The 24,978-nt window shown below is 40.9% G+C and overlaps 1 protein-coding gene across 2 annotated transcripts in view; it reads right to left on the minus strand.

Annotated features, from left to right (window-relative positions):
- The window catches only part of LOC108718155 (WD repeat and FYVE domain-containing protein 1-like), a 31,305-nt gene continuing 6,327 nt past the window's right edge, over nucleotides 1–24,978 (minus strand). For both annotated transcript variants that reach the window (XM_041564963.1, XM_018265811.2), the window contains exons 2-12: nucleotides 18,400–18,467; nucleotides 15,337–15,410; nucleotides 15,161–15,215; nucleotides 14,925–15,075; nucleotides 13,036–13,148; nucleotides 10,736–10,862; nucleotides 9,011–9,116; nucleotides 5,462–5,563; nucleotides 4,658–4,788; nucleotides 1,456–1,564; nucleotides 1–510 (exon numbers count right to left, since the gene is read on the minus strand). In XM_041564963.1, coding sequence (XP_041420897.1) covers nucleotides 451–510; nucleotides 1,456–1,564; nucleotides 4,658–4,788; nucleotides 5,462–5,563; nucleotides 9,011–9,116; nucleotides 10,736–10,862; nucleotides 13,036–13,148; nucleotides 14,925–15,075; nucleotides 15,161–15,215; nucleotides 15,337–15,410; nucleotides 18,400–18,467 — 1,096 coding nt within the window. In that variant the 3' untranslated portion in view covers nucleotides 1–450. The remainder of the gene's footprint in view (nucleotides 511–1,455; nucleotides 1,565–4,657; nucleotides 4,789–5,461; nucleotides 5,564–9,010; nucleotides 9,117–10,735; nucleotides 10,863–13,035; nucleotides 13,149–14,924; nucleotides 15,076–15,160; nucleotides 15,216–15,336; nucleotides 15,411–18,399; nucleotides 18,468–24,978) is intronic.

Raw genomic sequence — 24,978 nt, forward strand, 5'->3', positions numbered from 1 at the left:
TATTGTTGAGTTTCACGTGATTCTAAACCAAGAGGCTTCCATTGACCTGGTGCTCCTGAGACACCCAATACCCTGTAGTGCTTTGTAAACAAGAGCAGTTAAACTGCACGCAGAAAGGTATTCATCTTAATTGTGTCCAGAAATTCAGGAAAAAGGATGGGTTTAAAGGGGAAACTACATTTTAGTCTAGTTATTAAATATACTCGTTTCCGCTAATATTTATAGTTAACCCTGCAATGCATCTAGCACAGACAAAGATCACTTGCAGATGACTCCCTGTAAATCAAACCTTGGGCTGGAAGCGTTTTCCCCACTGGCTGATACAAAGCTTTCGTTTTAAAGGAGCTGGAATACAAGGAGCGCAAATAGACAGTGACCTGAGGGGTGTTAGCCTGTGTGTACACATCTGTACATAAGGTGCGTTGTTTATAGCGACCGAAAGTCTTTGTGTCAACGAGGGGAGAAGCCGGTGGCCAAGCTGCAGCCCACTGATGGAGTCATGTCCCAGATCTACAAAGAAAAGACATAAAAAGGTTTATAAATAATATGAGGTGCAGAGTTTGCCCAACCAGTGGCTTGGGAGCAACATGTTGGCTTGGCTGTTGTTCCCAGTAACCTCAAAGCAGGTGCTTTATTTTTTTTTACTTAGCTTGGAGGCGAGATTTGGTTGCATAAAACCAGGTGTACTGCCAATCAGAGCTTCCTTTAGACTGTCATTGCACATAGGGGCTACCAAATAGCCAATCACTGCACTTATTTGTACCTCCCAGGAACTTTTTGCATGCTTCTGTTGCTCCCTAACTCTTTTTACAATTGAAGGTGGCTTTTAGGGAAAAAAAGTTTGGCACGTAGCATTTATTAACATCTTATTGGTATTCCATATGGGGGTTAACAGTCTTTATCAATCTTGAATCCCAGGTTATATACAGTATACTACAAAACGGGACAGAACAGTTACTTCTCAATTGGAAATTAGCCATCTTATCACACAGCAGCACATACTGATCAGAGTTAATAAAACAAATTCCTCTTCTGCAAATATTTTTACACGGACAATAAAATAAATCGTCGGTGGTTAAACATATGCGTTGATCTATTTTTTTGGTAAAAATAAAACTTCACTTCTTGCCAACCCCCCCCCCCACACACACACAAGTTAAAAAAAATGGCGGTCAGGGGCCCCTTATAAGAGCTCCTTTTGTGGCTTCAGCTTTGGCTCTTTTCGTGACTTTGTGTCTTCAGCTGGGGCTGGCATTAGTCTTACACTTTTCTTGTCCTTTAAAAAATGCATATGGCTTTCCCTTTGTAAACAAAACTTAATCATGTCTGTCATAGTCAGCACTAACAGTAAGGTAACACAGATATCCTGCAAATGTAATTTAGAAGAGCAGGGATAGTAATCATCTTAATTGGAACAAGAATTAGTTGAGCTAAAGCTAGATGGAGAGCATTTACCTTCACTAGGCGGTCAGTCCCACAGGTCACCATCAGCCCTCTTGATACATCCATAGTCATGTAATAGATGTTGTGCTTTCCTTCATGCAAAGTGGCCAGTGGTGTTCGACTTAAAAAACACACAAAAACACAAATATGTTACAGTAGGCAATAAACATGGCCTTACAGTACCTTAAGGTACCAAAATAGAAAAGAGAGAAAACTGAAGCAAGCATAGACATGTGGAAAGTATGAGGCAGTAAAAGAAGTAACAAACAAAGACAAGTTTACTGAGCATAGCAAACATGGCAGACGAGAGAGAGAGAGAGAGAGAGAGAGAGAGAGAGAGAGAGAGAGAGAGAGAGAGAGAGAGAGAGAGAGAGAGAGAGAGAGAGAGAGAGAGAGAGAGAGAGAGAGAGAGAGAGAGAGAGAGAGAGAGAGAGAGAGAGAGAGAGAGAGAGAGAGAGAGAGAGAGAGAGAGAGAGAGAGAGAGAGAGAGAGAGATTATCCAGGGTCTTCCTTTGTTAGGGCAGAGACACACATGGAGATTAGGGGAGATTAGTCACCCAACGACAAATCGCCTTTTCTTCAAGCGACTAATCTCCCCGAACTGCCTTCCCGCTGCTAGAATGTAGATCACCGGTGGGATGGCAACCAGAGCGCTTTGTTTTCCGCTGTCACCCAAAGCTGCCTCACGAGGAAACTTCGGGTGACTTCGGAAAACGAAGAGATCCAAGTAGTTTGGGGAGACTACTCTCCCTGAATCTCCATGTGTGTCTCTGCCCTTAGGGCCAGGGCACACGCTCAGATTTGGGGAGATTAGTTGCACGGCGACAAATCTCCTCTTCCAGAAAGTAAATCGCTGGCAGGATGGCACTTGGACCTCTTCGTTTTTCGAAGTTGCCCGAAATTTCTTCATGAGGCAACTTCGGAAAACGAATCGCTCCAAGTGCCATCCTGCCAGCGATTTACATTCTAGCTGGCGGGAGGCAGTTCGGGGAGATTAGTCACCCAGAAGAGGCGATTTGTCGCCGGGCGACTAATCTCCCTGAATCTCCACGTGTGTCTCTGCCCTTAGGGCCAGGGCACATGCTCAGATTTGGGGAGATTAGTCGTCCAGAGACAAATCTCCTCTTCTTATCTCACCGTACTGCCTCCTGCTGGCTAGAATGTAAATCGCTGGCAGGATGGCACTTGGAGCACTTCATTTTCCAAAGTCGCCCAAAATTTCCTCGTGAGGCAACTTCGGATAACGAATCGATCCAAGTGCCTTCCTGCTGGTGATTTACATTTTAGCCGGCGGGAAGGCAGTTCGGAGAGATTAGTCGCCCTCAAAGAAGAGGAGTCTTAGGCTTGTGACACATGGGAAGATTCGGGGAGATTTAGTCGCCTTGTGATTCCTCACAAGGAAACTTCAGAAAACGAAGCACCGCATGTGCTTTAGTGCAGCCAACTTTTCATTATAGCAGATGGGAAGACACACAAAGGCAGTTCAGGGAGATTGTCGCCCAGAAGAAGAGGCGACTAGTCGCCAGGCGACTAAATCTCCCCGAATCTGCCCGTGTGTCACAAGCCTTAGGAATCAAGAATCAAAGTAGCTATATTTTTAGACTGTAATCTCTATTGAGATTTACTGTATTGGTCAGTTGGTAATTGTGGTATGTTTGATGTATACACCCTTCAACTGTAAAGTGCTGCAGAATATATTGCTGCTTTACGAATGTTAAAAGGATACATGTATAAAAGGATACATTTTTTTTTTTCAAAATGCATCAGTTAATAGTGCTGCTCCAGCAGAATTCTACAGTGAATCCGTTTTTTAAAAGAGCAAACAGATTTTTAAAATATTTAATTTTGAAATCTCATGGGGCTAGACATAATGTCCATTTCTACACTGCAAGTTTGATTGATATCAGCCCCCCCCCTCCATCAACAGAACAATGGACAGCTAACCAGATAGCAGCAACCTGACACCTCTACTGAAGGATTTGTTTGCATGACTTAAACTCCCTAGCCCCACCTAGTGGTAGACATGAGAATAGCTCCAAGCAGGAAAAACCCTGAGCACAACTCGGGTCATGGTTAAAGAAACGGTAACATCAAAAAAACCAAAGTGTTTTAAAGGAATGACAATATAATGTATTGTTAGCCTGCACTGATACAACTGGGGTTTTTGCTTTAACAACACAACTATAGTTTATATAAACAATCTGCTGTGTAGCCATGGGGGCAGCCATACTACAGAGCTTATCCGTTGTTAACTGCTGTATATCCTGTGCCTTTTTTCCTTTTTCAGCTTTAAATGGCGGCCCCCATAGCTACAAAGCAGCATGTTAATATAAACCAGTGATCCCCAACCAGTAGCTTGTGAGGAACATGTTGCTCTCCAACCCCTTGGATGTTGCTCTCAGTGTCCTCAAACCAGGTGCTTATTTTTGAATTCCCAGCTTGGAAGCAAGTTTTAATTGCATAAAAACAAAGTATAGTGCCAAGTAGAGCCTCTTGTTGGCTGCCAGTCCACATAGGGGCTACCAAATGGCCAATCACAGCCCTTATTTGGCACCCCAAGAGACTTTTTCATGTTTGTGTTGCTCCCCAACTCTATTTACATTTGAATGTGTCTCACAGTAATAAAAGGTTGGGGACCCCTGATATAAACTATAGTAGTGTTTCTGATGGTGGCCCCCATAGCTACACAGCAGCTTGTTTATATAAACTACAGTAGTGTTCTGAAGAAAACACCCCAGTTGTATCAGTGCAGCACAACAGTACATTATATTTGTATTACTTTAATACACAATAAGTGCCTCAAAGCAGTTCCACATTAAAGTGCTGTCTCCTTCTAAAAGTTTAGAATCAGACAGAAAGCACCGAGGTGGCTGACTCCACACCAATATTACAGCTACAAAACATTCTATTGTTGGTTCAAGAATACAATTCTAAATGGTAGAGTGAATTATTTGTAATGTAAACAGTGTAATTTAGAAATAAAAAGTAAACTTTAACAATCATGACAGAATCCCTTTAGTGTGTCAATGCAAGCCCTAGTCTGTTTCACATATTCCAGTTATATTAGATAAGCTGTAGGTCTTGGCAGCTACAGAGCCTTTTGAATTAAATGCAAGTGAGATAAAGAGAATGCACAGCACATATTATTTCGGTACAACAAACTCCAGTTCCCTGTGTAGATATTATTTTTTCATTAAATACCAAAAGGACTTACTCTTCATCTTTGATGGTCTCATAACAGGAATCGCAGACCCGCACCTGAAACTCAAATCCCATAATAGGGTAGCTGGATCTCTTAGAGCTGCATTTTCCACACACAGCCTGTCCACACTTCCTGCAGTGGTGCTACAAATGATAAGAGCAAACAAAAGGCTGTGTAACTATACACTGACTCACTGTAGTGGATACCGAGAAAAGGAAAGCAGGATGAGAACACATGAAATGAAAAACCAAACACAACCTAGAAAAAGTCTAGGCAGTGAAAGAGAAGATTAAAGGAGAAGGAAACCCTTTTGCCGCAAAACCCCTCCCCACGTAGGCCCCCCTCCCTCCCCCCCGGGCAAATGCCCCTAAGTTGCTACTTACCCCTCGGCACAGGTCCTCTCCCGTGGAGTTTGCAGGCGCCATCTTCTCCCGTGTGGTCGTCCTCTTGGATTCCCCCGACGTTTGGCGGCGCATGTGCGTAGTAGCATTTGCTGTGCATGCGCCAAAAGTCACAAAGTTGACGAAAAAGAAATCGGAAAACTTTGTGACTTTCGGCGCATGCGCAGTAGAGCTGAACCAGCAAATGCTGCGTATGCACCGCCAAACGCTGGGGAATCCAGGAAGAAGACCGCACAGGAGAAGATGGCGCCTGTGAGCTCCACGGGAGAGGACCTGCGCCGAGGGGTAAGTAGCAACTATGGGGCATTTGCCCGGGAGGAGGGGTTTTGAGCCAAACGGGTTTCCTTCTCCTTTAAGGAAGCACAGAAAGAACACGAACAGAAGCAAAAGGGATTTACTTTCATTCCAAACTAACCTGACGCAACCCTACTGTCTTTGTATCCCACATCTGCTTTATATTCCAGAAGAACGGCTGGGAGCATTTCTGGCAGGAGTCACTCTCTAGCCACTGAGGTGCCTTAAACACAGAACATTCAACAACACAATCACAACTCTTTCTTTTAAGGGTCTGGTTACACTGGCAGATTCGGGGAGATTAGTCGCCAGGTGACAAATCTCCTCTTGTTTGCGTGACTAATCTCCGCAATCTGCCTTCCGCCAGCTAAAATGAAAATTGCCTGGGGGCATGCACACGGAGCGCTTTTTTTCCCGAAGTCACCTGTAATTGACTCACGAGGAAACTTCGGGCAACTTCGGAAAATGAAGCGCTTCGTGTGCCTGCCCCCAGGCGATTCACATTTTACCCGGTGACTGGCGACTAATCTCCCCGAATCTGCCCGTGTGGCCAGATCCTAAATCGTCTACTTTCTTTGTTTATTCATGGACTTCACCTTATTGTGCCGTGTATGCTTAGTAATAGCTCTAATCTGCATAACGGTCATTAAAATACTACTATCTTGCCAACAATGAACTGCATGTCTGGCAACATCGCCAAACGAGCGGATCTTTCACCGATATGCCCAGCAGGGATATATTGGGGTAATCCAAAAAATTCGGCCCTAGGGCCGAATGATCGGATTACAACGAGGAGCAATGAGCTCTGACGGTCGGCGGAAAAATGAAACCTTCCTGATCTATATTGTGGCCAGATATCAATCAGGAAGGCCCATCGGAAGCCCCCATAAACGGGCAGATAAATTGCCAAATTGGTCTAAAGGACTGATATCGGCAGTTTTATCTTATAGGGAGGCTCCCTTTCCTAGCAAATATATTAGAGCTCACTCAAATAACGGATTCCAGTACAAACAAACTCTAACAAAATAACTGCCCTTTGCACACATTCTACATGTAAAGAGACAGGATTTATGGTGATTTTAATAGAGTGAGCTCTAATACATCTTCTAGGCAAAAGGAACCACCCTACAAGATATATTGGTCAATGATTATCTGACACCGAACTGCTGCATGAATAGAAAGTGAAAAGAAACTAGGGATGCACCGAATCCAGGATTCGGCCTTTTTCAGCAGGATTCGGCCGAATCCTTGTGCCTGGCCGAACCGAATCCTAATTTGCATATGCAAATTGTGGAGAGGGCAGGATTTCACGTGACTTTTTGTTACAAAACAAGGAAGCTAAACAATTTTTTTCCACTTTTTCCTTTCCCGTCCCTAATTTGCAAATGCCAATGAGGATTCTGATTTGGTTCGGTATTCGGCCAAATCTTCCAAGATAGATTCGGGGATTTGGCCGAATCCAAAATAGTGGATTTGGTGCATCCCTAAAAGAAACAGATGCTGAGAGAGGGATAGTGAAGATAAACTTGATTATTTCAGAAACGGTACAGAATATTTAATTGATTGTATATAGAAAGTTTCTTATTTCAGTATGACGAAGCTTATATTAAATTTTCATTTTTGCGATAGTTCCCCTTTGACACACAGAGTGAATGGGAGCAGATCCACTCCCATCAGCTGCTTTTCCACCTATGTTTCTACTGGCAACACATAATATGGCAAGATCAAAGGGAAACTGGCACAGTAAGGGTTAAAAGGCTTCCATGTAATTATTTACATATGGAAATATGATAATAAAGCAAATTCCAATAAAGGCTCAGCTTACAGTTTTAAACTGGCCCCACATTCACATATTTTTCAGCATGCAAAATGCAGATGGCAATTTTGGAGGGGGAGAGGGGAGTGCATGTATAGAGTCATCAGCTAGTCTATAACTAAAGGGACTTTGGTCTGGTCATTCCAACAATTCCATGCCAATTCTGATTAGTGCAATTTGTCCATCCACAGGTAGAGCCAAACTGCAGTAACTTCCAGCTACGTGTCCTGTGGGACAGTGGATTGTATATTACCTAACGTGCTTGTGTTTGTATTCTCTTGGAAGCAACTGTTTATTAAAGGACATGGAAAGTTAAACTAAAGAAGTAGGTATAAATGTTGTACATTATGTATTTGCCTTCTGTACCAGCCCAAGGCAAAAACAGCCCTTTAGCAGTAAAGATCTGTGTCTCCAAAGATGCCCCAGTAGCTCCCCATCTTATTTTCTGTTGATTCACTGCACATGCTCTGTGCTGCTGTCACTTACTGAGCTTAGGGACCCACTCACAATATACAGTACACATAGAATAGAAATGTCACAGTATAAGGCTAAAGGTGGCCATACACGGGCAGATAAAGCTGCCGATATCGGTCGTTTGGACCGATTTGACAGCTTATCTGCCCGTGTATGGGGGCTTCCGACGGGTCTTCCCGATCGATATCTGGCCACGATATCGATCGGGAAGGTTGGATTTTTACCCGACCGACCCGTCGGAGCGGCTTGGCGCATCGTAATTCGATCATTCGGCCATACGGCCGAACGTTCGAATTACCCCCGATATAGCCACGCAGTTTAGTGGCATATCGGGGAAAGATCCGCTCGTTTGGCGATGTCGCCAAACAAGCGGATCTTGGAGTCTATGGCCACCTTAAGTAATTAATATGGATAATTACTACATGACAGCAAAGAAACCAGTGCAACTAACATCAGATTTTAATAATCAGCCCTGTAGCATCAGCTTATACTTCAGGCCAACCTAATTTTCTGTTGGATAATTAGTGGCGACCCCTAAGCTCAGCTTCTCAACAGCTGCTCAGAGCCCACTGAGCATGTGAGTGTCACAGACACTTTCCAAGATGGTGACCCCCTGTGACAAGTTTGAAGTCCTGGATCATTGCTGCTATTGACAAGCTGAAACTTTAGGCTGGTGCAATATGTTCAGTGTGTAAAACATGACATTTTTAGCAGTATGTTTAGGGTTAAGTTCTCCTTTAAAGTGAATATGAAAGAATTATAACAGAATAAGCAATCCATTTGTTGCCTCACATTGTGTTTTGTACAGGAACAGCAGCTATGCAAGAGCTGAGTTTATTACCCCTTTGTTTTTTATATCCCAATCGGTCTTCTCAGAAATTAACTGAAACAGTCATATCAATAGGCACACTTTTTTCCCGTGATCACACAACAGATATGTCATTCTCCAGAAGCATCAGGTTTACAGGAGAAGGGGTTTTATGTGCTGCAGGGACCAATGTATTGATGGGGGCAGGTGAATTTAACTGTCAAAGTGCTGCTGACTTAAATGTGCATCTTATCTAGTTTGCAAACACAATGGATGTTAACATTGCAAAAATGAATTTAGCTCTGTCATTTATATCGAAATCTTCTATGACATACATACATGACCCGGGAGATGTTCAGATTAGTTCCACTTCCATTCTGTAGATGTTCCTAGTTATCCCATTTCAAGTACAAGCAAACATAGTGGTTATTAGGAATAATAAACCTGTTGTAATCTGGAAAATGTGTATTCTGTAGAAGTTTCTCTTTTTGCCCTCCCTATTGTCCACTGGCATCCAGCCTTACCAATTACCTGGTTCAGCAGAGCAATTTTATACAGCTGCCATCCATTACCTCTTCTCTATCAATATCCATGTTCCAGACACAGATGCCGCCATCAGCCGAGCAGGAGACCAGCTGCCGTGTCAGCTGCACGTAAGTTACTCCCTGTACTTTGTCACTATGGAGAAGACGGTTACGAGACATCAGTTCAGCAAATACGTTTAAAAAAAAAAGAAAAACATAAAACTGTTCTACAAATAAAAAAAAATGTAAAATGGTGAAACAAAAGTATTAAATGATACCGGAAATCAATAACTGTTCAGTTTTGATTCCATTCATATTGGGTAATGGCTGTACATCTATATGTACAATGTTTCCACTGGAAAGTTTGTTTCCTCTATCAGGTCACGTATTAAGTGCACTACTCCCAGAACCACAAACAAAAACAATAAATATTTTTTTTTTTCCAAAACTCTTCCGTTAATAGTGCTGCTCCAGCAGAATTTTGCACTGAAATTCGTTTCTCAAAAGGGCAAACAGATTTTTTTATATTTAATTTTTGAAATCTGACATGGGGCTAGACATATTGTCAATTTCCCAGCTGCCCCCAGTCATGTGACATGTGCTCTAATAAACTTCAGTCACTCTTTACTGCTGTACTGCAAGTTGGAGTGATTTCACCCCCTCCCTTTCCCCTCCAGCAACCCAACAACAGAACAATGGGAAGGTAACCAGATAGCAGCTCCCTAACACAAGATAACAGCTGCCTGGTAGATCTAAGAACAGCACTCAATAGTAAAATCCAGTTCCCACTGTGACACATTCAGTTACATTCAGTAGGAGAAACAACTGCCTGCCAGAAAACAGTTCCATCCTAAAGTGCTGGCTCTTTCTGAAATCACATGACCAGGCAAAATGACCCGAGATGGCGCCTACACACCAATATTACAGCTAAAACACTTGTTGATTCAGGAATGAAATGTTATATTGTAGAGTGAATTATTTGCAGTGAAAACAGTGTAATTTAGAAATAAAAACTACATCATAAAAATTATGACAGAATCCTTTTAAGCTGTTTACGGAGCATTTTCTGTGGGCCTTACTATGAAAAACATTGAACATCTGCTAAAGGGAGCCATAAAAAACTTTGCAGAGTGGTATCCACCTCAATCTCATTAGCCATCAACTGGATAGCAGAATGCCTCCTAAACCCAGGTATAGGACGATGGAATCATAAGGAATAGTCAACACTTTACCAAGTGAATAGATTTTAAAACATGATACCCCTGATGGATGCTCAACCTATGACCCTTCATCAGTTCTTGATCCCCCCCTCCACAGACACAGGTTGAAAAAACTGTGAATTATTTTCAGCCAAGAGAAGAACAATTTCTATTCTGACGTGAATAAAGCAGCATGTTCTATTTTTTCTACATCACTAAAATTCTATGTTGCTATAGTGACAACATTTCTTAATGGATCATGACAAATACATCTATATCCATCGTCTATAAAGAATACATTTTGCGAAAAACTGAATTAGCCACAAGATTTCCTAATTGTTTTTTTTCCCCAATGGCCTCAGGTAGAACAGTGGACTTTGATGACGCATTAGACAGATAACTTTGTTTACGGTTCCAAACGATCCATCTGAAAAGATTAAATAAAATATTGGCACCAAGCCATAAGCACCTAAACACAGCCTTTAATGCCGTACTGATGTGAAATAAAACATATGGACTCTAGAAATCAAGAGTCTCATCAGAAAGGAGGCTGTACGTTTGTAAATGAACTTACTGGTGTCCTTGGAGGACCAGCGTCCGTCCTTGACGCCCTCCGATGTCCCACAGGATAATGCTGTGATCCGAGGATCCGGAAAATAGGTACCGCTGGACTGGATCCCAGTACATACAAGAAATGCTTCCTGAAGGAAATGGAAAGAATTATTTTCACTGCAAATCTCACTGTATTAATTCTCTTTCTTATTCATAATCTGCTATGTCAGCTGGTCTGTTTCTTCTTTACTTTCAAAAGCAAATATGCGATGCCCCGAGTTGCAATGAGGATATGAATTGAAAAGATGAAGGGACTGAGAGCAAAGACCAGTCACGTATGCTAAGCAGCTTTAAAAAGGACACTGTCATGGGAAAACATGTTTTTTACTAAATGGATCAGTTAATATCACTTCTCCAGCATAAGCCTGCATTGAAATGCGTTTTTCAAAAGAGCAAACAGATTTTTTTCATATTTCATTTTGAAATCGAACATAAGGCTAGACACGTTGTTCATTGCACAGTTGCCCTCAGGCATGTGACTTGTGCCCTGTTAAACTTCAGTCACTGTTTTTTTTTTTTAAATATAAAAATATGATACATGATAAAAATACACACACAGGTATATCAAACCTATCAATTGCAATTCGAATACTGACAGGATACAAAAGTGTAATAGTAGCAAGTCATATTAAAAGGACACTTTCTCCATTTCTCTTTAGTTACATGCAAGCAATACATTTTCCAGAATCCACAACTGCCATACTTTCATACATTGATCAGAATTATTTTTTCTTCTAGCAATTAGTTGTTCTACATTACACATGTTTTGAACAGACTTTTCCCAGTCCGCATATGGGGGGGGGGGGGGAGCTGAGATTTCCACTGTTGTGCTATTAGTCTACGTGCTTGGAATAATATTTTATGCAATATTTTTTGAGCAGGACGGGTCAGCTGGTAAGGTGGGTCCATAAACAAAATATACCCATTTAGGGTCAATTGGAAGCTCAAAACCTAGAATTTTGGTAATTCGCTTTTGTATTTTGGCCCAATACTCTGTACAGAACAAGACCAGAACATATGAATTAAAGTTCCCTCCGCTGCATTGCATCTCGCACAGGTTGCTGGGATACCAGGGTTGATTTTGTGCAGCCTAGATCTTGTGTAGTAAGCCCTATATATCAAATATAATTGCAATATTCTATATTTATATATGGGGGAAATATTCAATGGGGTCAATAACACCTGGGTCCATTGGTCGTCAGTTATAAAATCAATGGACAGTTCCCATTGTGCCCTTGCTTTTATTGTGTTTTTCCGTTGTAGGAGGTTTTGTAAGCCTTTGTAAAAGAGCGTTATTGAAAAAAAAAGGGAACCTGTATCTTGATGGGGGCATGCCACAGGACGTAAAGAATTTTTGGGGCAATAACCATTTTTATAAGTTGTATACGCCCAGTGGGACCCAAAGGAAGGAGTTCCCATGCTAGAAATTTGGCCCATTGAAGTAGGAGAGTAATGTTGAGAGTGTAATACGAAGAGATGGGCATTGCAATTTGAATTCCCAAATAAGTAAGTTTGTCAACCATTTGCAGTTTAGTACAATCCGGACTCAGTGGGTCAATTATGAGATCAATCCGAAAAAGTACTGATTTGGAGGGATTCATTTTTAGGCCCGAGATTTCCCCAAAGTCAGCTGCTATTGCCAGAAGTTCTGCCAGTGAATTTTGTGTGTCCCCCAAATACACTAGGGTATTTTTCTTCTCTATTCGCCAAATGCAGGCCAACAATACGGGGATTTTGCTTAACAGCGAAGGCTAGAGGTTCAAGGCCATGGCGAACAACAAAGGGGACAAAGGGCACCCCTGACGTGTTCCCCTTGCTAGAGCAAAGTTTTCAGTTGGGTTAGTGATGTAAATTGAGGGCCTACACCAAAGGCTTTAAGAACTCTCCATAGATATGCCCATTCAACCATATCAAATGTTTTGGCTATGTCCAAAGCAGCAACTGCTCTCTGACCCTTGTTACAGTGATCCAAAGATAAATTGAGCATCAGCCTTCTTATATTGTGTGCAGTGGTTTTTTGAGGGATGGCGCTTGGAAGCCAGAGCCAAATAAGTTGAATTACTAAGATCAGGCTACACTCCTTGCAACCGGAACAGTGTTACATTCTGGCCTAGCAAACTGTGTATTCTGGCAAATGGCAGAGGGGCTGCTGTAAGATGCCATAGACAGTCACTATATATTGGCCTTGTGGGGAGGTTGTTTGGGCTTTTGTTTGCCTGAATGCCAGGGCCTATTTTTGAATTTTAGTCCACACATGGTTACCTTCGTGACCCTTAAGTGTTGATATCACAGAACAGCTGTTTTGATCCAATTTGAGCAGAGTGATCTGGCCAGAGAAATCTCCCACAAAGGCATATCTTGTATCTTCGTCATACCTGGAGGCGACACTTGTTAAGGAGCTTACGCCACCTGCACTCATGATGTACAATACAGTACAGGTATGGGACCTGTTATCCAGAATGCTCGGGACCAGGGGATTCTGGATAAGAGATCTTTCCGTAATTTGGATCTTCATACCTTAAGTCTACTAGAAAATAATGTAAACATTACATAAACTCAATAGGCTGGTTTTACCTCCAATAAGGATTAATTATATCTTAGTTTGGATCAAATACAAGCTATTGTTGGATTACAGAAAAAAAGGGAATAGTTTGGATAAAATGGACTCTATGTAAAACGGCCTTTCCGTAATTTGGAGCTTTCTGGATAAAGGGTTTCCGGATAATGGATCCCATACCTGTACTTTGTTTTAAACCAAATACATTCAGAATATAAGCAACCAATAAGCATTAAAGTAAAGAATTTTTTTTTAGATTTATTTTTTTAATAGATGCAGTATCTAAACTTCTAATAAACAAAATACAGAAGGTCTAGATGGAATTTTATACACTTTGCTTCCTGTGTAAGAACTATAACCATTGTATTATAAACAACACACCTTCTATGTAAACATGACCTATAGTCTCTTTTCAGCTTGAATACACTGACTTATTTATAAAATTGAAGCAAAAAAAGTAGTTTTTACATATGCAGGGTAACAGTACATTAACATACATAACAAAATTAATTTTTGATGTTACTGGTCCCATAAGTATATTATACATAACGAGGTCTTTGCTCCCACTCCACACGTTTTTTTTTTTACTTACACTTTTTCCCTTCTGATACATTTTTTCCATGAACTTTGTATAGGAGTACAGATTGTAGCTTTCATTACAAAACTTTAGCCCCAAAATAAATATTTAAGTAACAGATTAATTATTTATTATTACTAGGGATTCACTATTTTGGATTCAGCAGAACCCCCAAATCCTTTGCGAAAGATTTGGCCGAATGCCGAACCGGATGGGAAAAGTAAAACATTTTTTACTTTCTTGTTTTGTGACAAAAAAGTCACGCAATTTCCCTCCCCACCCCTAATTTGCATATGCAACTTAGAATTTGCATATCCAAATTAGGATTCGGTTCGGCGGGACAGAAGGATTCTGCGAATCCGAATCCTGACGAAAAAGGGCGAATCCTGGTGGAATCCCAAACCAATTCCTGGATTCGGAGCATTCGTAATTATTACCCAATGGCACGTACTACTAAAAAAAGTATATTATGATGAAAATGGTTTATTTACATGAAGCAGGATTTTACATATGAGCTGTTTTATGCAATATCTTTTTATAGAGACCTACATTGTTCGTGGGTATAGTTTTCCTTTAACTCTCCTAAAGGCCTATAGCCTCTTTCGGAAACCAGTGGAAATGTTGATCTTTTCATCATTCAAGTAATTGCTATGACTACTGAGCTGTTTGCTGGATCTGTATGACTCTTCCTGAAGTGGAAACTTTGGCTTATGTGTGTGTGTCGGTGCAGCCTTTCACAGCAAAATGTTGGCTCTGTTTCGAGTCACCAGGATGTACTTAAATGCTCTCTGCCCTTCATACTGTGTACGTTCTTGGAAAATGCATCAACTTTTCTAGTTTTTGTCTCATAGCGAAGAACAGAAAAAGAATAACCATGTCTGGCACATTTAACACATTCACTAGATATTTGCTCTCGAATAAAACTAGGTTGAAATGATGGTAGGTTTGTGCCGTGCAATCAAGTACCATTCTCTATCTCTATCTCTCTTTCTCAAGAATTACATTTTGAAAGGATACTGCAGACAGGAAGCCCACGATGCAAACCCATGCCTGCCCATTTGTGACCCACTCTGAGAGCACATCCATGTGAGGAATTTATCATGCCCTGTGCTGATCACCCACTGGGTCCCCGGAGAGTAGATGATTTCAGTCACCCGATTCTGGTGCGCTGCCAGGAAGTAAGCATAGGTGGTCTTTTTAAACTGGATGATGAGACAACAAGGTGATCGAAAAACATGACAGGGATTCAGTACCTGGGTATGTCTTTATAAAATTCATTTTGTTGAAGTCTTCCGAGACATTAAACTCCTAAGGACAAGACACAAGTGTTTGACAATTACACCGTCCGACAGAGATACTGCAATGAGGCATTTGTTGCACATTATCAGCAAGGTAAAATACTACTGCTTGTAAGCGAATAAGCACTCACCACTACAGCACCAGTATCTTGGCCCACAAAAAGCTTCCTGCTCTCATGATGGTAGCGCAGAGCAGTGCAGGGAGCTATAAAGCAAACATATGCTGAGTGAGTCATAAACAGTAAATAACAGACTAAAAACACAAAGATCATATAATCCAGATGTTCTAACCCTGGGTTGACAGGGAGAGGTAGAATTTACATACAGCAAGGAAATGGTAGAAAAGAAGTGGGTTAAATATATCATGTGGGGCTGAAAGAGTATGGGTTAAATATAATTTGAGGAAGCATAAGAGGAAGAAGAGGGAGTTTATAAATATTTCCTTTTCCATCACCTGCAAGCTGTCTGGAAGTAGAGTGTTTATATAAAAGCAACACTGCATCTTTTCCACTGTCAGTACAAGGCAGACTCAAGACAGAAAATGAAGGGAGCTATAGTGGTGCTGAGCAACTCTGCTGGGCTTGTAGAGTGAGGGAACCAACTTCCCATTGTGCCAACAGTATAGGCTCACCCAATACAAAGTCAGTGTGCATCTCTAAGACTTTAGCAGAGATATAAGCCAGCAATTCTAGCAGGCCCGGACTGGCAATCTGTGGGTTCTGGCAAATGCCAGAGGGCTGCTATAAGGTGCCATAGAAAGTCTGTATTTAGTGGGCTGGTGGGGGCTGTTTGGGCCTCTGTGGGCTGATTGGGCTTCTGTGTACCTGAAATGCCAGGGCCTATTTTAATTCTCAGTCCAGACCTGAATTCTACTCTGCCAAAACTGCCAGGTGATGGGCCCCAATGCAGAATAATGGCTGGCCATAGTCACAACATTCATGGCCTGTGCCCCCAGAGCTCATTTGCTATTACACACCTCTGGTGGGAGAAACCATATTTTAAAAGCAGGTACCCTAAATATAACTGCCGTATAATTATGGGGGTAGCAATTAAAGTTGTAGCTAATGTTTTTTCCAGCAGTGGGGAAAGACCTGAAAATGTTTGTACCAGTTGTGATGAAGTTTGTTGGAACCATCTATCACCAATGGTAAAAGCAGCACCATTTGTAATGCAGGAGCTGCCTGAAGAGGCCGCAATGCCACCCCCTACTAGCGTTTATCTTTTCCTATGCCAGAGGGGGTCTGGGGGGGCTCATATATAGTTACTGCTATTGTGCTCTCCCTTACACTAGAAAGACAAATTTCCGGCCCTTACAGGTACAGAGAGCGGCCTTTTTGCCTCCCCTGTTAAAGGGAGAGTAAAGCATAAAATAGAATAATGCTAGAAATGCTGCATTTTGTATACTAAACATAAACATGAACTTATTGCACCACAAGCCTAATCAAACAAATGATTTATGCTTTCAAAGTTGGCCACAGGGAGTCACCATATTGTAACTTTGTTAAACATCTTTGCAAGACCAAGACTGTGCACATGCTCAGTTTGGTCTGGGCTGCTTAGGGCTCTTCATAAATTATCGAAACAGCACAAATAAACAAAGTCAAATAATATCTGCCAAAAGCCAATACAGCAAGACTGATTAATAATCAGAATATACAGACTGCGCTGGGTCCTGTGTTGTCATGTAATCGAATGTGGATTATAGTTTATGTATTGTTTAATACAAACTCTCTCCAACTCTGCAGAACCAGTGGCTGCAGCAAAATAATCCTTCAATGAGAATCCCAGTTTATCTGTTTAAATCTGGCTCCATGATCTTTGTCCCTGCAGCTGGACTTGGAAACAGTAAAGGGGATATAAAGGCAAAAATAAAATCCAATACAAATCTCAACACAGTCACCGACTGCTCTACAGGCAAACAAACAACATGGCTGGGAAGTAAGGCGGGGCTCCCCCTGCTGTTCATAAGTATTATTGTTTCCCTGCAGACCAATTAGGGACCGTCTGACAATTCCACTCCACAGCAGTAAATGAAGGGAGAATTTCACTGCATACAGTCAGGTTTCTTTAAAAAACGGTACACATTTTTTAATTGAAGTATATTGGAGGATGTAATTAAAATCAATGCAGATGGGGCACAGAGAATATCAGATCTGCTTCTCTCAGCCTGTAAAAATACACAGGCTGAGAGCAGCAGAGCCATCAGCCATAACCTTGTACCCAAACACAAGTGGTTTCGGGCATTTATCTACTGGTGGAAATAGGCCAGAAGAGAAACCGGCAAGTCTGACATTAGCCTTACATAGCTGTGGTAACTTAATACCATTTATTGATATAATAAATAGTCACCACAAAATTCTGAACTATGGGCATTACAATAACATAGCTTATAAAAGAAAAGTTTGTATACAATGAGTTAAGTTTTTACACAAGATAAAAAGGGAGAAAACTAAAAGCATGGCTAACTGAAGCATTATAAAATTAAACTCTTTCTCATATAAAATAGGACATTTGTTGACAGGAAATATTTATTTGTAGCTGCTGGAAGAACAGATACCACTTTAAATGGGGCGGTTCACCTTTAAAATAATTTTTAGTATTATGTAAACATAAAACAGATGGTTATGGGGCTAAATTAGTATGAAAAGTGCCATAAAAATCTCTTGGAAGCCCACATCCAGCCCCTGGCCACCATTTGCACAGGCCAGAAACATTTTTTGTTTTGGGGAGCAGCTTCCAATTAGGTTTTCTGCAACAAGGCTACACTAAACCAGAATAGGAGTAGGACTGTGCAAACACAGCACAAAAAAGGTCAAAGAAACCCCAATTTAAAGAGGGGCTGCTATCCCCCCTATTAGGGGATAAATGCCCCAGACTAACACAGTGTTGCAACTCTTGACAAAACACAGTAACTTGAGGCTCCTAGCTTTTGCAGAACTAGATCCACTATAGGTCAATGTGTCTATGACGATGATCACTTCAATTAAGAGCAGCTTGTAATAGAGCCGAACAATGGCAGAATAAAAAAGCATCCATATAATGTCCCACATATAGAATAAGAGTAAAGCATATGCAGTTGGTGCAGCCTCTATATACTATGTATTCAGTGCCTGTGTTTTGAGGAATACTACATTTCTGGCTACATTATCTTACTGGCAGAAATTTCCAGATCAGAGAAGTCATTGTGTACTTACATGACATTGTGTGATAGATGCTTGGCCAATACTGCCCACTGTCTCTCTTCAGCCATACTCGAACAGTCCTACCCCAAGAAGGAAAGGAAACATATTGTGAGATAGTGTATAATAAGAGATAATAACATACAAGTAAACCGCATATGCATGTTTATATATGGATATATCAGTCCGTCGATAAGTCCGTCGATAAGCCCGTCGATAAGCCCGTCGATAAGCCCGTCGATAAGCCAGTCCGTGTCTACGCCAGTCCGTGTCTACGCCAGTCCGTGTCTAAGTAAGTCCGTATATAAGTAAGTCCGTATATAAGTAAGTCCGTATATAAGTAAATCCGTATATAAGTAAATCCGTATATAAGTAAATCCGTATATAAGTAAGTCCGTATATAAGTAAGTCCGTATATAAGTAAGTCCGTATATGTCAGTATGTGCCACATGGAAAAATAGTATTTCAGTTTGTTTCTTTAGGTACGCTATGCAAATCTAGTTTGGAATAACAGTAAATACATCATAACCATCAGCATAATCTTTCAAGGGATTTTTCATCTTTAAGTTAACCTTTAGTATAAAAAATTATAAAATGGGTAATTTTAATCAACTCTTCAATTGCCCTTTTTTTTATTGTTTTTAAATTCTTTTGCCTTCTTCTGACTCTTTCCAACTTTCAAATCGGGGCCACTGACCCCATCTAAAAATATGCTCTGTAAGTTCTGGGTCATTGCTACTTTTTATCACTCATCTTTCTATTCAGGCCCTATCCTTTTCATATTCCAGTCTCTGATTCAAATTAGTGCGTGGTTGCTAGAGTAATTTAGGCCCCAAAACCAGACTGCTAAAATTGCAAATTGGAAAGTTGCTGAATAAAAAAAAAGCTACATAACGCCAAAAACATACATAATAAAAAATGAAACCAGCTGCAATTTGTCTCAGAATATCCTGCTCTACATTGTACTAAAAGTTAATCATCTCATACATTTCCATGCTACCTTATACTTGAGCGGTTCCCCTGATGTTTACATGTACTCAGTTGACCCATCTGGCATAAAAAGCACAGGCTCGGTAGAAAGCCAGAGCAGGATTCTAACAGCATTAACTAAAACCAGAGATTATGAAAGTATTATACCAGGACACAAATACTGACTGATTATTAAATGACTAAACCAAAATGTGTGTGCAAATGTACAGACAGAAATCCCAAACAAAATAACATCATTAATACGTAGACTAAACCACAAATGGCGATCCAATACCAAAACAAGAGCAACAAATAATCCAGTTAGTAACCAAAAATTCAAATATATCGAGGGAGAGTCCACAAAATATATATGATGGCAGGCAAAATATATATAAGTAAGAATTTAAGTAGGTTGTGAGAAAAGCCTGTGAAGCTTCTGTCGTTTGTAAAGGTATTGGTGGAAATGGGAAAAGCCTTGAGTACCCATGCGTACTGTACATGTGCGTATTTTAAAGGATATAAAAGAAATGTATAAATAATATTCACGTGGATCACGTCATGTTTAGCTTTATAAGTGCTATTAAATGCAAATGGAAGATGCAGCTTTGAAGAAACAACCAGGGGGAAAATCATGGGATAAAAAAATATATAGCATATGAAAGTGGCTAAGGTTTTCTAAGCCTTTCCTTTCATGTATTCCCAACTACACAGCAGTTCCTTGTTCCCGGGAAATGAATTACAAGCCCTCTTTATACAATACCCTCTGGACAGATCTAAGGTTTCTACAGGGCAGTCAGCACTGAAGAGATTTGGGGCTTATTTAGCAATGCATATTTCCCAGACTCCAAGCATCTAGCATTGCGTACAGTTCATCATGGTGGGGGAAACTAGGGGCACCACTGGTAAATTGTGCAAAAGGTTTTTTGTTTTTTTTTGTGAGCAAAGATGGCACCACTTCCAGGAGCATGTATAGTTACAAATATCTTTGTTACAATTTACAGTTACATTTTGTGTAAAAAATAAGAATGTACCAGTGCATTATACTCATTTAGATATAGAAGAATTGTGCTTAGAAAAGTAATGTTTCAGGCTGATTTATTGAATATTTCTGCAAAAACCCTAATAATCCCTCCCTTCTCTTCCACTTCCTGCTCCCTGAATACCCAGGCTGTGCAGCGGAGCCATCAGCTCACTGCACTGTAGGACAGGAACCAATCAGCAGCTAGCAGGACCTGATAGGGAACTGAAGCCTGTGAAGTCCGTGCTTGTGTGACTGCAGGGCTGTGATTGGCTGTCCCCCTCCTACTGTGCTTCTGGCAGGGACCGTTAGGACACGCCCACCCCTCATTTGAAACAGACAGGGAATAGAGAACATCTATAGGGAGCTCCAATAAAGGGGCTATTTTTAAAGATAATATTGATTTTTAGCACCATGTAAAAGCAACACCATATATTTCTCATAATTGCCTACAAAATTAGGGTTTTTTCATTTATCCTATATTTCTCATTTAAAGCACTTAATTTACACCTGTGCTTGCAATCGTAAACAAGACTTGAGGGGTCATTTAGAATCAGAGGGGCAGTTCCCTTTATGCAGATTTCCCCACAATCTGTTATCAGTAAAACCATATTTATTAAAGGTACTGCTTAAAAATGCACCCCTTGCACTTTCTTATTTTTTGCCCGTGCAGCCTTTGCCATCCTCCTGCCCCAAATCAAGTGTTGCTCAAGAGAGACCCTAAAGCTACAGCAAATTTTGGATTAGGCAGTAGCTCCAGGGTTACCACAGCACCCTATATCAATTGACTTCTAAAGAACTGGCTGCTCACATCACTCGCATGCTGAAAAAATGATAACAACCGGACTTAAAAAATATTCTGTGCATTTGCGTCCAAACTGTGACAAAGTTCAAGTGCAACTGTGCTAATTTTGACTCATCTACTGAAATTATGCCAGACGCAGCTCTCTCTGGTGGGTGCAACAGTGCTGGAATTGGGGGGGGGAGCATTAACGGACAAAAAAAACCATGGCAATTTCAGATTTGCACTTTGTAAATGAGCACTTTCATGTTAGCATCAAGTTACAGTGAGAAACACAGAAAAGCCGTATAAAGCACACATTGCTTTCTAAAAAACATAACTGGTCAGTATACAAGTTATGGTATACTTCAACCATCAGTAGAGTGTTTGTCGCATTCTTTATATAATTGTTCAATGACTCTGTTCCTTTGTTGTACTATTGCAGTGGTCCCCAACATTTTTTACCCATGAACCACAAGCTAGGGAGCAACACAAGGATAAAAAAAAACTGCTCAGCTAGGATACTATTGTGTCACTGATACAGTAAAATGCTTTATAACTGTAGCCCACCACACGTCTTTCTAGATACGCTGTCAACACTCTCAAAAATCACAGTACAGGTATCGGATCAGTTATCCGGAAAGCTCCTAATTACGGACAGGCCCTCTCCCATATACAAAAAAAAGGGGGGGGGTTGCAGATGCACTCCTAAGGCTAAGTTAAAATGTATTTATGTACAATGGAAGTGGTATTGATTTTCAACTTTATGATCATAACTTTGTAACAAAAAAAAACAAAACCCTGTTTTTGTAAACACATGTTAAGACAGGGGACCAAGGAATAAGCATTGATTAATTGGCCAAATCAATAGCACTTCCACTGTACTTAAAGGAATTGTTCAGTGTAAAAATAAAAACTGGGTAAATAGATAGGCTGTGCAAAATAAAAAAAATGTTTCTAATATAGTTAGTTAGCCAAAAATGTAATGTATAAAGGCTGGAGTGATTTGATGTATAACAAGTCAGTCAGAACACTACTTCCTGCTTTTCAGCTCTCTTGGTTTACACGGTTACCCTGGCTACCAGGCAGTAACCAATCAGAGACTTGAGGGGGGGCCACATGGGTCATATCTGTTGCTTTTGAATCTGAGCTGAATGCTGAGGATCAATTACAAACTCACTGAACAGAAATGTACCATGTGGCCCCCCTTCAAGTCGCTGACTAACTCAGAGTTATAGAGCTGAAAAGCAGGAAGTTGGATTCTGGCTGTTTTATTAGACATCTGTTCACTCCAGCCTTTATACATTACATTTTTGGCTAACTAACTATATTAGAAACATTTTTTATTTTGCACAGCCTATCTATTTACACAGTTTTTATTTTCACACTGAACTATTCCTTTAAACACATTTTAACTTAGCCTTGGAGTGCACCCACCATTCCCCTTATTTGTATAGGCTCTTTCCCATAGACTTCATTTTATTCAAATAATCCAAATTTTTAAAAAAAAATTCCTTTTTCTCTGTAATAATAAAAGTGTCTTGAACTTGATCCCAACTAAGATATAATGAATCCTTATTGGAAGCAAAACCAGTCTATTTGGGTTTATTTAATGTTAAAATTATTTCCTATTAGACTTAAGGTATAAAGATCTAAATTACAGAAAGATATGTTATCAAGAAAACCCCGGGTCCCGAGCATTCTGTATAACAGGTCCCATACCTGTACCTTTATTTAAAGTGCAAGTATAGCCTTGAGAAAATGCAGAGATAAAGGGGAAGTGGCTGCGTTTACGTTTACTCTTTATAGTCAGTGTGTTCTGGTGAAGAAAAGAGACTGAAATAAGTATATTTCTTAAAGGACCAGCAACAGCAAAAATTTTCTAAAAAATATTCGTTAGTATGCTACGAAAAAAAGACGCCAAAACAAACTTTAAAATCGCTATGTCTTTCTTAAGAAATAACTTACCGAAACTCCGCTTGTGCTCCTCTTCAGAAACGGCGACGATCCATCGTGCGGTGCTCGATTTCTCCTCCCTGGCTATCTCCTATAAGGAAGGAAAGGAGGAGAAATGGAGCGCCACAGGATCGATCACTGATCGCCTTTTCTGAAGAGAAGCACAAGTGGAGTTTCGGTAAGTTATTTCTTAATAAAGACTTAGGGACTTTAAATTTTAATATGTGTTGGTGTCTTTTTTCGTAGCATACTAACACATTTTTTAAAAAAAAAACATTTGCTGTTACTGGTCCTTTAATAAGACAATTGCACAACTGCTGCTGCACTGGATTGTTTTCCTGAAGACATGACCTGCTGCCGCTGACAGTTTGGAAACCTGTGTGACATAATCACCCAGTGGGACATTACCCTTTTAGTATGTCACCTTCCTGCTTTGTTCTGGGCAGCATTATGTATTGTCCCTAGCTTCCTGTCAGCTGCCAAAGCCTTGTTATTATTATTACTCCATTATATAACCCACACCTCTCTTTATTATTGCAATGCTGTGTACAAGCTCAATCTCTGACTTACTAGCATGCACCTTCAGTATACCTGTGCTCTCTCCCTTGCAATATAACCAGCAGCACTACACTAATACTGTGACGAGATCTAGGTGCCCAGCAGCAGCATTACAGTAATAGGGACATGATTTAGGCACCCAGCTGTTGTCTGTGCCCTGTACTTGTTCCCTGTCGCTGTAATGCTGCTGCAGGATATCTACAGAAGAGTCACCCAGTTCATAAACCCTCTCACTGTATTACTGCCATGCTGCTGGTATGTGAAACCTGTCCCTGTGTTATAATAATGTTACTATACTGCTGCTGGTACCCAAGCCCTGCCCCTGTATTACTGTAATGAAGCTGACACCTGAACCCTGCCCCTGTGTTACTGTAATACTGCTATGTACCTACACCATGCCCCTGTATTACTGTAATAATGCTGTGTACCTGAACCCTGCCCCTGTGTTACTGTAATGCTGCTGTGAACCTGAACCCTGCCCGTGTTACTGTAATACTGCCATATACCTACACCATGCCCCTGTGTTACAGTAATACTGCTGTGTACTTGAACCGTGCCTCTGTGTTACTGTAATACTGCTGTGTACTTGAACCGTGCCTCTGTGTTACTGTAATACTGCTGACACCTGCAATCTGCCCTGTGTTACTGTAAGGCTGCTAGTATTTGGACCTTGCCCCACTGTTATTGCAATGCTGCTTTGTACCTGAGCCATGCCCCTGTGTTACTGTAATGCTGATAAAAACACCTGAGCCATGCCATTGAGTTACTGTAAGGGTAGGACTACACGGGCGTTTTCTGTGCAATCCGACGCGCTGGGCAAAAATACAGGCGTCAAGTCGGATGCAACGGAAGTAAAGTAAGAAATACAAATGTCGGATGGTGTCACAGCGTTGATCCCACGTGTCACGACTGTCGGATGCAGACGGATCGCACAGAAAACGCCCGTGTAGTCCTACCCTAATGCTGCTGGATACCTCAGGCCTGTTCCTAAATTACAGTAGTGCTACTTTGTAGTTAAAGCCTGTTCCAGTGTTGGGAGTGCAATGGTGCCAGGTAGTGGGTACCTGGGCAAGGTTCCTGAGTTACAGTAAGGTTGCACGTGCCTATAACCTGTCCAAGTGTTACTGTAATACTGCCGGGCACCTAAACCCCCATCCCAGTGTTACTATAATGCTGTTGGGCACCTGAGCCCTATTCCTGAATTACTGAAATGCTGTTGGGTAGCCATGTCTTTTTCCCTATATTATATTAATGCTGTTGGGTAGCCATGTCTTTTCCCTATATTATAGTAATGCTGTTAGGTAGCCATGTC

This window comes from Xenopus laevis, chromosome 5S (genome assembly GCF_017654675.1).
Source record: "Xenopus laevis strain J_2021 chromosome 5S, Xenopus_laevis_v10.1, whole genome shotgun sequence".
Classification (NCBI taxonomy): domain Eukaryota; kingdom Metazoa; phylum Chordata; class Amphibia; order Anura; family Pipidae; genus Xenopus; species Xenopus laevis.